General features: G+C 45.0%; 1 protein-coding gene across 1 annotated transcript; it reads left to right on the forward strand.

Annotated features, from left to right (window-relative positions):
- Positions 1-11,860: 11,860 nt before the first annotated feature.
- Positions 11,861-13,009, forward strand: Arf6 (ADP-ribosylation factor 6). Its single transcript, NM_024152.2, has one exon. It carries the CDS (start codon positions 12,013-12,015, stop codon positions 12,538-12,540), a length of 528 nt encoding a protein of 175 aa, NP_077066.1. The 5' UTR covers positions 11,861-12,012; the 3' UTR covers positions 12,541-13,009.
- Positions 13,010-13,883: the final 874 nt, after the last annotated feature.

Below are 13,883 nucleotides of genomic sequence, written 5' to 3' on the forward strand. Positions count from 1 at the left end.
TACAGTGTGTAAGTTGAACCACGAATCGGTTACTCTAGCTACCATCTACATTTAGCTTGTATTATGAATTAGTGATCCACATAATCGTTATGGCTGTTTAGTGAAATTTGTATAAGCCAAGTAGTTTTTTGAGTTTAAGAAAGTTTTTGAGGAGTTGCCCAAGTTGGTCTGGAATCCCAAATTAGAGCAGTCCTGCCTCAGGCTCCTCCATAGCTGAAACAGGAGACTGCCATCAGAGACAACAGTTGTTTGCTTCTTACTGCAAAACAAACAAACAAGGTACTGACTGGCCGTGTGGGGTTTTCCTTTTGAATGTGTGAGGTAGGATGTCACTATGCCCCAGGAACTTCCTAGGAAGGTTTAAGCGAGCCTCGAACTTCCAGGTAACCTCTTGAAATGTAACTTGTATTATGTAGAATCTGGCCCTGAACATTGTTGTAGAGAACACCCTCGCTGCAAATGAAATGCAAACCTCTCTACAAAACGGAAGAGCAAGGGGTCAGACAGAAAAGTTCTTCGGGGTCTTGGACTTGAGACAAAAGCAGCAGAGGAAGCTAGAAACAGAAAGGATGCTGGAAGAGGGCCGCTAGGCGGCTGGAGGTGGCGCAGAGTTTACTACAGAGAGGTTGCTGAGCTGTTCCCAACACCAACTCAAGGGTTTCAATGCAGAAGCTAGCTGGGCGGGAAGAGCCGCAGTGGAGGGAAAGTCCAGGCTCTCCAGGAGGGAGGGCGGGGTGGACAACTGAAGGAAAGGCGGGGCTCATAACGGAAGGGCGGGCCGGGAGGGGCGGGATAGGGCCCCTGCTGAGCGCAAAGAAAACTGGCTGCAGAGAGTGAGCTTGGTGGGCACTTGAAGCAGTTATCCCGAAGCTGTGTCCTCTATACCAAGCCCTCGCTTCCCCACCGTAAACAGACTTTTCAGCGGCTCGCCAGAATGGGGTCATCTGATACTACATATAGAATATTTATTAGGATAGCTTTTATTTGCATTTTAGGGACGTGTACGTTGCAATCTGACCTTGCCTCTATAACATGTAATAATTGAACCACGAAGTGACTAGAATTACACTTTAATATATTATTACACGTTTTCTTAATGGCAGCACCTTGGTTGAAGAAGGAACCTTTAATGGGATTAATATTTTCTCAAAACAAAAACTAGGCTGGGAAGGCAAGCTAGCTGGCCTAGTGCTTACCCAACTCCCATGGAACCCTGGCTTTATGGATTAGACTCCCCCACACGTCAGAATCTGATCATTGTGGAGCATACCTGTAAACTTAGCGCCTGAGAGTTGGAGGTCGTAGGATCAAAAGTTCAAGGCCAGCCTCGAGTAAGCAAAGAGTTCCGTGTACACTTGAGATGAGAAACCATCTCAAAAACAAAAGATAAAAACTGAATTTCTTGTGTCAGGTTAACTCGGAATGCATCCAAAGGCTAAAAATTACTTAACAAGTGTCGTATTTGGTAGGCCTATTTTCTTCTGTTTGAATATATTTGACTTGCATCTGACAAACACGGATAAATGTTTTGACATCTTAGAATGTAGCAGAATTCCATTGCAGCATCGCTATTACGATTGAGGTCGGATTTCCCTATCTCTAACAGAATGCGTTGAGAATTCCCATTCTGCCTCTCTGCCGCAGTGTGGCAGAGGCTCTTTGCTGTTTATTTTGAAAATCATTATTCTTGAAGAATCCTTAGGAATGTTCCTAAGTCTGATGTCACATTCAGTCAAAATACTTAGCATATCAATGTGCCTTTCCTGAATTTCTAATCTCGAGTCTAATTATTTGCCACAGTTAATGTATTTGAATGGGCTAAATTTAAAAAACAAAACAAAACAATGACTTATAAATCCAAAGGCTGAGGGGCTGGGGATTTAGCTCAGTGCTTTAGAGCGCTTACCTAGGAAGCGCAAGGCTCTGGGTTCGGTCCCCAGCTCTGAAAAAAAGAACCAAAAAAAAAAAAAAAAAAAAAAATCCAAAGGCTGAGTATGATAGAGTTGTAAACATGGTGTCCCATTTACTTTAATTCACATGAATGCTAACATTTAACCCTTGAAGAGCCTACATTTGCTAAAAAACCAAATACTTCAAATTGTATAAGCTTTCCAAGTACTTTACTGAGAGATCAAGATAACACTCTTTGTCTAAAACATTCTGTTTACTCATCCGACAAGTACACACTGAGCCTCTGCTGTCTTCTGGAGTCCCGAAGTGTGAACCTGGGGGATAAATGTTAAGTGTTGGAATTAGAACTGTAAGCAGGAGATTGGGGATTTAGCTCAGTGGTAGAGGGCTTGCCTAGCAAGCACAAGGCCCTGGGTTCCGTCCCCAGCTCCGGAAAAAAAAGAAAAAAAATAGAACTGTAAGCAGGAAATAATTTACTCAGCATGCTACAGGCAGTCTAATGGTGTGCAGATTAATGCCTGTTCGCCTTGAATCTCAGGGGAAGGGCATCATCTCTGAGTAGGGGCTGAAAATGTGTATACTCTTGTATGATGTTTGGTTTTGACCACGAGTGACACCAAATGCTAAGGACTTTCCGTCTCTGAGGTTTTAGGGGAATAGGACCTTCCTGGAGACTTCCTCCTCTCTGTTAGGAGAGACTAGACTGTGAGGAGAATATTGAAACTGTAAGTAGGCCCAAATGGTAACTTTCTTTCAAAGTGGAGGGGGAATTTCAAGCTTTTGTGTGTGGGGTTCCTTAGTCAACTTGTTAATATTTTGTTTCAATTTCATGATGTGATTTTTGAGTACATAGTCAAGGTTAAGGCTAAGGAGTGCTTCCTAAGTACTGTATATTATCACAATTCACATTGTTAGCAATTAAGAATGTTGCATTACACTGTGCCTTTTGTTCCACTTTTTTTTTCTTTTCTTCTCTTTTTTTTTTTTTTTTCCGGAGCTGAGGACCGAACCCAGGGCCTTGCCCTTGCTAGGCAAGTGCTCTACCACTGAGCTAAATCCCCAACTCCTTGTTCTACTTTTTATGTTCCACAAGGATTCACTCAATGCACTCTGCAAGCAACTCAATTTGTTTGTACACAGAAGGCTCGGGCTGCAACTGACCTCGGCCCCACTCCACTAAACAATGACATAGCTCTGATTCATTTTGTGTCACAGTTTATTTTCAAAGAGGAGCATATATATATGTACAGAAGGGTACATATATATAGTATATATATATATATATATACTTAGATTTTTCTGACTCAATTTATTATCAAAGACTAATATTAATGCTTTATATGTTAATATAAAGGAAATAATTTATCTCCTTGGATTAAAAGGCTTATTAATAATAGCTAGGAGAAGTGGCAGATGCTTGCAATTCCATTCTTTGGGAAGTGGAAGCAGACTAGCTATCACGAGTTCAAGGTCATCCTCAGCTACACATGGAATTCAGGACTTGGCTAAGCTACATGCATTTATGTCAGAATAACAGGCATGTTGACGGCTCAGAGAGTAGAACTGCTACCAGCTGGACAGGCTTCCTCTACATAAAAAAGGTTTTATAGGGCTAGAGAGATGGCTCAGTGGTTAAGAGCACCTGACTGCTCTTCCAGAGTTCCTGAGTTCAATTCCCACCAACCACATGGTGGCTCACAACCATCTGTAAAAAGATCCGATGTCCTCTTCTGGTGTGTCTGAAGACAGCTACAGTGTACTTATATATAATAAATGAGTAAATCTTTTTAAAAAAGTTTTTTTAAAAAAACTCTAGAAAGATAAATAAAAAATAATTGTTTTTTTCTTAAGATTCATTTTTATTTTATGTATGTGAATACACTATCACTGTCTTTAGACACACCAAAAGAGGGCAAAGGACCCCTTTAGAGATGGTTGTGAGTCACCATGTGGTTGTTGGGAATTGAACTCAGGACCTCTGGAAGAGCAGTCAGTGCTCTTAACTGCTGAGCCATCTCTCCAGCCCCCCATAATTCTGTTTTTTAAAAAAGCAAAACCAAAACACAATAATATGCAACTCCAGGCCCATTGTGATAGCAAGAATAGAACCCAAAATTTTGGTGAGTGCACGCCATCGTGAATGTAGTTGACACTCAAGAATGTATACTTGAAAATAATTAAAATGGCCACGCTTACATTTTGTATTAGAAATATTTGTATGGGCCTTTTTCCTATTGTGTCTTATGGGTCTGTCTGTCCATCCCCCAACAATACTATGCAGCCTCAATTATAATAGATATGTAATAATATTAACATTGGTTATTTTGTCCTTTGCTCTTTATTTAGCTGGTGTAGCACTTAGCCTTTCTATATGGGAATTTTTCCTGTTGTTGTTTGTTCTTTGAGGGTAGGTCTTACTGTGTAAGCAAAGCTAGCCCCAAGCTCACTATACAGCTTAGATTGGCCTCAGACTCCCGAGTGAGTTCTGGGTCTACAGGCATGCACGTGTATGCTTCCCATGTATGCTTTAGAAAAATCTTTCCAGGACAGTGGGATGCAGTAGTGAAACATGTCTATAATCTCAGTGTCAAGGCAGGAGGACCAACTTTGGGGTTCTCCTGGGCTACATAAGTCCAGGGTTACCCTGGGATACATAGCAAGATCTTGTCTCAAACAAAGAAACAACAACAACAACAACAGCAATGGGTAGACAAACACTAAAAAAATTCTCACAGCATTTTTATTTTGAGGCTGACTCTCATTATACAGCCCCTTTTGTTGGCCTGGAACTCTATGTAGATCAGGCTGGCCTTGAACTCACTCTCAAAGACCTCTGTGTCTCCCAACTGCTGGGTTTACAGTGTCTGCCAATACATCCAGTCAGATTTTATTTATTTATTTTTTTGAGACAGGGTTTTAGGTGCTCAGGCTGGCCTTGAAATCACTTTGTAACTAACGATGACCTTGAAACCCTGATCTTCCTGCCTCCGCCTCTCAAGTGCTGGGATTACAGGTATGTATGTACCAGGATCCTCCACTTAGGCAGTATTAGGGACTGATGTCATGGTTTCATGAACGTGTCTTCCATATTTTTTTTTCTATTCTTCGGAGCTGGGGACCGAACCCAGGGCCTTACGCTTGCTAGGCAAGCACTCTACCACTGAGCTAAATCCCCAACCCCTGTCTTCCATATTTTACTGAGATTTTTTTCCCTTTCGGCCAAAATAGAAACAGACCCATATTGTGCTTAGCTCAGCTGTTGTTAGGTTAGTTATAGTGTAACATTTACCTAAGCTTTTACAACCCTGTCCACACTCATAAATCTTGGCCGCTGAGTCCAGAACTGATCCTAGAGTAGAAGCTGTGGCAGGTAAACTCATACTGATGGTTCAAAGGTTCTGAGCAGCATCAAAGCCGCTCCCGTGTTTGCCCTTGGTACATACACCGTGTGTGCTGACAAGGCAAAACCTCAGAAAGATGGAGCAGAGAGTTCAGGGTTTTGTTTGGTGGTGGCATTTCCCCTCTGTCCTGAAGCTCAGTGCACACCCTGCCTTTCCAAGCCCTCCTCTCGGCACCAGGCGGCCTTCATCCCCCTTTCTTCACCCTTCTTCCTCATGTTTATTACCTTGCTCAGTCTCACTTTACTTCAGGCTAAGTTTTAAATTAGTAAATTTGCTATTTTACCGATTCTTTGTTGAGATTTGGAGGGTTAACTTTTTTTTTTTCCTGGACAAGATAAATAGAATCCTCTTATGACTTAGAGTTACTACCAAGTTAGGACTCCTTTGAAAAGATGACCTTTAGCCTACAAGTTAGGCAGATAAAGTGCAAAATTTTACGCTAGAGGCAAAAGAGCAACAGAGGGTGCTAATCTTGTGAGATACTTTAAATTATTGACTGGTTAGTACCACTGTGACATCACTAACTAGAAGTTAGTTTGCATATATATTATATACATAATATAATAATAATTTTAGCTTAAAATTATTCTTCTGATACCAAAAAGTCAAATTTATTTTTTCCCCTGAGGCAAGTTTTCTCTTTGTATCCCTGACTGTCCTAGAACTCATTCTGTAGACCAGACTTCAAACTCACAGAGATCCACATACCATTGCTAGGCTCAAAAAAAAAAAAAAGTCAAAATTCTATTAAGACGGTATTTTACTCTGTGTGTGTGTGTGTGTGTGTGTGTGTGTGTGTGTGTGTGTGTGTGTAGAGCTCTGACTGGTCTAAAACTCACTATGTAGATCAAGCTGGCCTTGAACTCACAGAGGTTCATCTGACTGCCTTTGGAGTGCTGGAAGCAAAGGCATGCACATTCAGCTAAAACCCTGGAACCCCACACCGAACCCTGGAACCCCACACCGACTAGTTAGTTGGCTGAGCACAGCGTACTCACACAAATCCTCCGGGACACCAAGGCAGGAGAGTGGATTTATCTGCTCACCTTCATCTCTCCTTATCCGTAACGGGAATAAGTCCAGACAGGAAAGGTAAGACGGTCGTCGTACATCAACATGAGCATCAATCATGGTCTGCTGCTTTTGACCATGAGCACATTTTGTCCCAAGATCCATGTCATGGAAGTTAGTCAGTTTCTGCCCTGAACATCTTCAGTAACTCACTTACATTTTCCAAGTGCAACTTCATCATTCTGTAGATCGAGGCTTACTTCAAACACAGGGCCCTTGAGGCCATCGGATACGGTTTGGGTTCCTTGAGTCCCTTGTGACCGTCGTTTCCCTCACGTTTTTAATACTAGCTGGAGCTTTCACATCACACCAGTGTTTCCTAGAAAATGGATCCACCTTTCACCACACACTTGCTCTTGCCGACTGCTGTGGTACTTAGCCAAAGGGATAGGACGTACATTGGCATCGTCCAGTTTTCTGTTGAGTCTGGTTTTGCTTTCATTAAAATCTTCTAGATTGGGCTAGATGGCTCAGTGGTTAAGAGCAATGACTGTTCTTCCAGAAGTCCTGAGTTCAAATCCCAGCAATCACATGGTGGCTCACAACCATCTGTAATGGGGATCTGATGCCCTCTTCTGGTGCGTCTGAAGACAGCTACAGTGTACTGACATATAGTAAATTAATCTTAAAACAAACAAACAAACAAATAAAAAAATACCTTCTAGGTTGGTGCCCTATAATGCCATTTCACAACAGCAGGGAATGCGAGTCAGACCCCAGCTTGGGTGAACCTCCCTGCCTCAGTCTCCCTGGTGCTGGAACTACAGGCCTCTAGTCTCTGAGCTTTCTTTAGTTTGTTTTAGAGCCTTCATCTGCTTGAAACAAATGAGTAAAACAGAGTACCAGTGGAGAAATATCTTTTGTTTCAGAAACACAAATATTATTGGGAGGAGGAGGTTGGAGGATTGCTATAAATTCAAGGCCAGCCTGGACAACTGTGGAGATTCTAAGTCCAGTGTAGTGTGCTAGCCCACCACATTCTATCGCACTCCAGTGTAGTGTGCTAGCCCACCACATTCTATCACAGTCCAGTGTAGTGTGCTAGCCCACCACATTCTATCGCACTCCAGTGTAGTGTGCTAGCCCACCACATTCTATCACACTCCAGGGTAGTGTGCTAGCCCACCACATTCTATCACAGTCCAAGGTAGTGTGCTAGCCCACCACATTCTATCACACTCCAGGGTAGTGTGCTAGCCCACCACATTCTATCACACTCCAGGGTAGTGTGCTAGCCCACCACATTCTATCACAGTCCAAGGTAGTGTGCTAGCCCACCACATTCTATCACAGTCCAAGGTAGTGTGCTAGTCCACCACATTCTATCACAGTTCAGTCCTGCAAGAATAAAAATTCCAAAGGTAACAATGTGAACATACAAATGCCAGTTTGTACATAAAATATTTCACTGAATGGAAATATATTCAAATGGAAAAGTATTTGATTTTTTTTCCCTGACACAGAGTTGCACAATGTAGGCCTGGCTGGAACTCTTTATGTGAACCAAGCTGGCCTGGAACTCACATAATCTGCCTCCTCTGTCTCTGTGCTGTGATTAAAGGGAGGTGCCACCAGTCTGGCTGAGTTTTCTTTATTGTTTTTGAGATACTGTAGCCTAGATTGGCTTTAAACTTGCAGTAATTCTCCTGCCTCACCCTCCCAAGTACTGAATTACAAGGGTTAGCCACTGCTCCTAGCTTTAAATTTTACTTGAAAATTGTTTCCAATATTCCAGGCACAGAAGAGTAAGCACCACTTCATCTCACTCTTGTAATATAAAAAATTGACTTCATAGAAACAGACAGTAGAATGGTCATCACCGGCAACTGCAGAAGGAGGGATTTGGGTGGGAAATGTTGATCAATAGCTATGTTGTAGAGAAGACCAAGAAGCCCTGTTATGATGATGTTAGATGGTTAAGACTCAGCTGCTGGTTGGGGATTTAGCTCAGCGGTAGAGCACTTGCCTAGCAAGCGCAAGGCCGTGGGTTCGATCCCCAGCTCCGAAAAAAAAAAAAAAAAAGACTCAGCTGCTGAGGATGCCACATATCTTGGTCACAGAACATAAGGAAAAAACTGGAAGTGGGCAGGAAGCATCCTCCTTGAACAGCCCTTAAAGTAGTAGAGGGACTGAGTAGGCAGATGAGCCCACTGGAGCAACAGTGTCAGTTCTTTTGAGAGTAACCAACTTTCTAATTGGAATTCGTGCCTACTGCACAAGGTGGAATTCAGGCCTGATGCCGTAAGCCTAGCTATGGGACCCAGTGAGAAAGCTACCAGGGATGCTTTAGTAAATGGACCGGATCCATCTATCAAATTGCCTTGTGAATAAATGTTTACGCCCACGGTCCAGTGCTGTGGTCTGCACTGGGTGGCAGTGACTGCAGAGATTCGTGATGACTATTCGAGTGCCAAGATGTAAACAGTACATCCATATTACCTCTTCCAAGGCTCAGAGAAAAATCATGGAAGAATGTCAGAGTCTGGGGAGGGAGAGGGGGAACAGTAGGGGGAGGGGGAGGGGGAGGGGCAACAGGTGTAACGAGGACTTCCTGGTATGGCTGTTGGCACTTCTGAACACATAGAGGCCATGATCACCTACAGGAGGTTGAGCCTGTTATTACCTGGTTATGGAAGTGGGGAGGGGCTCGTGTATCCCTCCTCTCCCCATTTTATATGCAGCTAACAGTTGAAAGGGGAAGGAGAGGCTTTAAGTGGTGGAGCCACTGATAAGTGCCTATGTTCCTGTAAACAACACTAGTGAAATCACTGTCACAAAACTTTAAAAGAAACAAAAGGCATGAAAGTAGACGGGGGCCTAGTGGAAAACAAAGTCAGTGAAAAGGTAGTAAGAGAAGGAAACAGAGGGTGAGTATAACTAAAAACGTGTACACATTTGAAAAGGTCAAAATGAAACTGATTACATACAATTAATAAAAAGTCAATGAAAAATTATTCCCCAGAAGGAGTCAAGAAAATGATTCACCTGTGGTGTGGTTTAATGGTTGCCTAAATTATTAACACTTGGAAGCATTTTGAATATCTTAAAATTTACCTTACCTCCCTCCCTTTTTTTAGAAACAGGATCTCATTATGTAACCTTGACTTGGCCTAGAGCTTGATATGTAGACCAGGTTGGCCTCAAACTCAGAGATATCCATCAGTCTGTGCCTCCCCAGTACTGGGGTTAAAGGCATACACCACCTTATGTTACATTTTGCTTGGTGTGTGTGTGTGTGTGTGTGTGTGTGTGTGTGTGTGTGTGTGTTTGTGTTGCACAAGCACACGATAGTGGAGTTCAGAGGACAATTTGTAGGAATAGGGTCTCCTGCCTTCATATGGGTCTCAAGGACTGAATTCAAGTCAGGGTCAGTGCAAGTGCTGTTATCACTGAGCTGTATCAACCAGCCAACAAACTTAAAAGAAGCATGGTATATAGAGTTTAATTTTTTTTTCTTTTTTTTTCGGAGCTGGGGACCGAACCCAGGGCCTTGCGCTCGCTAGGCAAGCGCTCTACCGCTGAGCTAAATCCCCAACCCCTAGAGTTTAATTTTTACTGTTAGCGACTATTGTCTGACCATTGCTATTTGCTTTGTACTATAATTATTCTTTAATCATTTATTATTGGGGCTAGGGAGATGGCTTAGCGGATAAAAACTGTTTGCTTTGTAAGCATTAAGTACCACAGTTCGAATCTTCAGCAGACCCAAGTAAAAAATCCAGCTGTGGTTTTCTAGTACCATTACTGCACTGCTCAACGACTGTAATAGCCCTCCCCCTATCCTGGATGGGGTAGAGGCTGGGGATTAATTTCAAGATAATCCTGAGCTACACAGTGGATGTGAGGCCACTACTTGTTAAAATGATACTCTCTCTAGCCTAGACTTACCTAGCTAGAATTATGGCGACCCTCTGCCATAATTGGGATAGATGTGAGTCATATCTGGCTGATGACTTCAATTTTTTTATCAATTATAAAATAAAAAGTATATTATCATATGCTGTCGTAGTAACTTCCTTGAACTTTTCAGTTTTTTTCCTTCGTGTTTATTTTTGCCCTTATTTACATTTAAAATTTCACTTTACTTTAACCTTACTTAACACTAGTCACTTAATACAAAAATGTTTTCTCAGCCAGCAAGAAGGTAGTACGTAAAAGTGCTGGCCGCCAAGCTTGATGACTTGAGTTTGATACCTTAGACCCATATGAGGAACTGGCTCTGGCAAGTTGTCTTCTGACCTCTCTGTGCACACGCACACTAAATGAAAAAAGTATTTGAAAATAAAAACAAAACTCAAATAGTTTCCTTATGGTGCGTGGAGATCTGAAGTCAATTTGAGGGAGTTGGTTCTCTCCTTCCACCATACGGGTTCTGGGGACTGAACACGGGTCCGCCCTCTCGGCGGCAGGCTTCACGCACACAGCCATCTCGTCGGTCCTGAAAGTCTATTTCCTAAGAAGTGCGGGTGGTTCAGACTTACAAAGAGGACAAGTTTAAACTTTCACAGGCAGGGCTTAGGGGCAAACCCAACACGAGTAAAAGTGCGGGCGACTTTGGCGGATTCTATGGAACACTGGCCTCCCACGTGTCTTTCAGGAAACAGAAGGAAGTCGGGAGGCGTCGGAGTAAAAAGGAGACCCGGGTGCGGAAGGCTGGGGCGAGCGGGAGGAACTTTGCGCAGGGTGTCCGGGAGCAAACCTGGGAAGCCTGGGTGGGGGCGTTGAACACCCAGTGGATTTTTGCCCCGCCTTCCAGTGGCGGAGAAGGGAAAACAGCGGAGACCCTGGGAGAGCGACAGGTGGGCGTACGGCCAGCCCCGCTCCAGCAGGTTCCGCAAGGCGTCCGCGTGAGCCCCCCGAGCCGCCGTAGCCCCACCCCCGGCGCGTGGCGCTCGTGACGCTAGGCGCGCGGGCCACTCTCCTTTCAGAGGTCGCGCTCTTCCGAACGGTCGGGCTGAGGTGCGCGTGCGCAGTCGGGAGGGGAAGTGAGGCGGTTTCCTCGGCGCCTTTTCCGGCAGCGGCGGCAGCAGAACTGGGGAGGAGGAGGTGGAGGCCGGAGGGAACCCGCGCTTGGGGCGGCGGCTGGAGGTAATCTCAAGGGCCGAGCCCGAAAGGCGGGCCGGGTCGGTCTCAGCACCGTCGGAGTCCCGGCGGTAACTCCCTTCTCCCTCTCTGTGTCTCTGCAGGTAGCACCGAGTTCCCGCGAGGATCCATGACCTGACGGGGCGCAGAGCCGCGCTCTTCGTCGGGTGACCAGGGTTGGTGCGGAGCCCGGTGCTCGCAGGCCGGCGGGAGGGCCGCAGTTTGACCTGCCGCGTGCTGAGGCGGCGGAGGAGCTGTCGGCGGCGCTCGCGCGGCGCCTGCGGGGGGAAGGGCAGTTCCGGGCCGGCCGCGCCTCGCCTCAGCAGGGCGGCGGCTCTCCCGGCGCAGACGCAGGGCCCCGGCGGCGGGCGATGCCCGAGTGAGCGCAGGCCGGGCCCCTGCCCCTAGCAGGCAGCTTCGCGCAAGCCGGGCCGCAGGGCGTCCTCGCGGCGGGGCGGCTACTTTTCGGGCTCGCAGCGGCGGCGGCGTTGTAGGCTGAGGGGACCCGGGACACCTGAATGCCCCCGGCCCCGGCTCTTCCGACGCGATGGGGAAGGTGCTATCCAAGATCTTCGGGAACAAGGAAATGCGGATCCTCATGCTGGGCCTGGACGCAGCCGGCAAGACAACGATCCTGTACAAGTTGAAGCTGGGCCAGTCTGTGACCACCATTCCCACGGTGGGTTTCAACGTGGAGACGGTGACTTACAAAAACGTCAAGTTCAACGTGTGGGATGTGGGCGGCCAGGACAAGATCCGGCCGCTCTGGCGGCATTACTACACCGGGACCCAGGGTCTGATCTTCGTGGTAGACTGCGCCGACCGCGACCGCATCGATGAGGCCCGCCAGGAGCTGCACCGCATTATCAATGACCGGGAGATGAGGGACGCCATAATCCTCATCTTCGCCAACAAGCAGGACCTGCCTGATGCCATGAAACCCCATGAGATCCAGGAGAAACTGGGCCTGACCCGGATTCGGGACAGGAACTGGTATGTGCAGCCCTCCTGTGCCACCTCCGGGGACGGACTCTATGAGGGGCTCACATGGTTAACCTCTAACTACAAATCCTAATGAGCGCCCTCCACCCAGCCCCCGGAAGGAGAGAAATCAAAAACCCATTCATAGGATTATCGCCACCATCATCACCTCTTTCAATTGCCACTCTCTTTTTTGAAACTGAACTCGAGTTACTGTTCTACCGTTTAGTGGGGTTGGGGGTTTTCTTTGTTCCCCTTACCCCCCCTCTTCTATTTCCTTTCGGCTTTGCGTTAGGATGCTCTGATCTGACATTTGACACGAATACAGTGCTATATGCTCTTGTGACTTCCAGCAAACGGGGTGGGGTAATAGCAACTCTTGGTAAAGTCCTTTATAATAATGGTTTTGATTTTTTTTTTTTATTTCGAGAGAATCTCCCCCCATGTATGCCTTTTTCCTTTTTGCCCAGTTTCTTATCACTTGCTGTAGATGGCTTATTTTGCATTCATGCAGACTATGTTCCAAGTCTGTTTCATCTAGTAAACTGAAAATTATTGCTTAATCAAACTGCCGTTTGTCTTTTATATTTAAGGCCTTCCCTCCCTTCCTTGTTAGCTCTAACTTTAGCAGTTTCAAATGTGACCTTTTATAGCCAAGACCAGTATGGTGAACTTAGCCCATAGTGGCAAAATGAGTAATACCAGTGTAATGTTCAGTTGCACACCAGTGTGTCAGATAGGTAATGTAAGGAATCCCTTGAAGTCAGCCATTAACGTGCATGAGTAGGAGTAAGGCTCAAGTCCCCTTTGCCATAGCTAACTTTACCGACTAAAACAAGCAGAGCCTGTAAAGGGTACAGGTCCTTCTCCCTGCAAAGTTAGCAACTTTGCTGATTCCCTCTTATGGATAAAAATGCTCTTTCCAGAAAGTGGAGCAATAATGGTGTATGCCACACAGATGAAGTATTTGTAGATACTTTAAAGTGACTTTTGGGCAAAACTGGAACTGTCTTAAGACCAGTAGTTTTAAAATTACTAAACATTTACTTGGCTCACTAATAAAATATTTAAAAAGCCAAATTACATGCACCTTTAACCTAGCTGGAAAAAAAAACCCAACACATTCCTGTTTTCACATTACAGCAACTGATTAGACTGAAGATACGAGACTTTTTTAATAGATGAGTGATTTACATCTCCATTAAGACACTGGAAAAGATGTTTTATTTTAAAAAGGTATTTAGTTTTGCTTGATTGTAGGTTTATTCATGCAGATATCCTGTTGGTTCAGTAGTCTATCTCCTTTAAGGAAGGAAATATGCTGAATGAATGGTGTAGATGTGGACGACAAAGGGGAAGTAGGCAGAGAAAGAACCTACAGATGACAATGAATGTAAATTAACTTTTAAGGGTAAGCATTGTGCTGTCTGGTCATAT

Source organism: Rattus norvegicus, chromosome 6, assembly GCF_036323735.1.
Source record: "Rattus norvegicus strain BN/NHsdMcwi chromosome 6, GRCr8, whole genome shotgun sequence".
In the NCBI taxonomy this organism is placed as follows: Eukaryota; Metazoa; Chordata; class Mammalia; order Rodentia; family Muridae; genus Rattus; species Rattus norvegicus.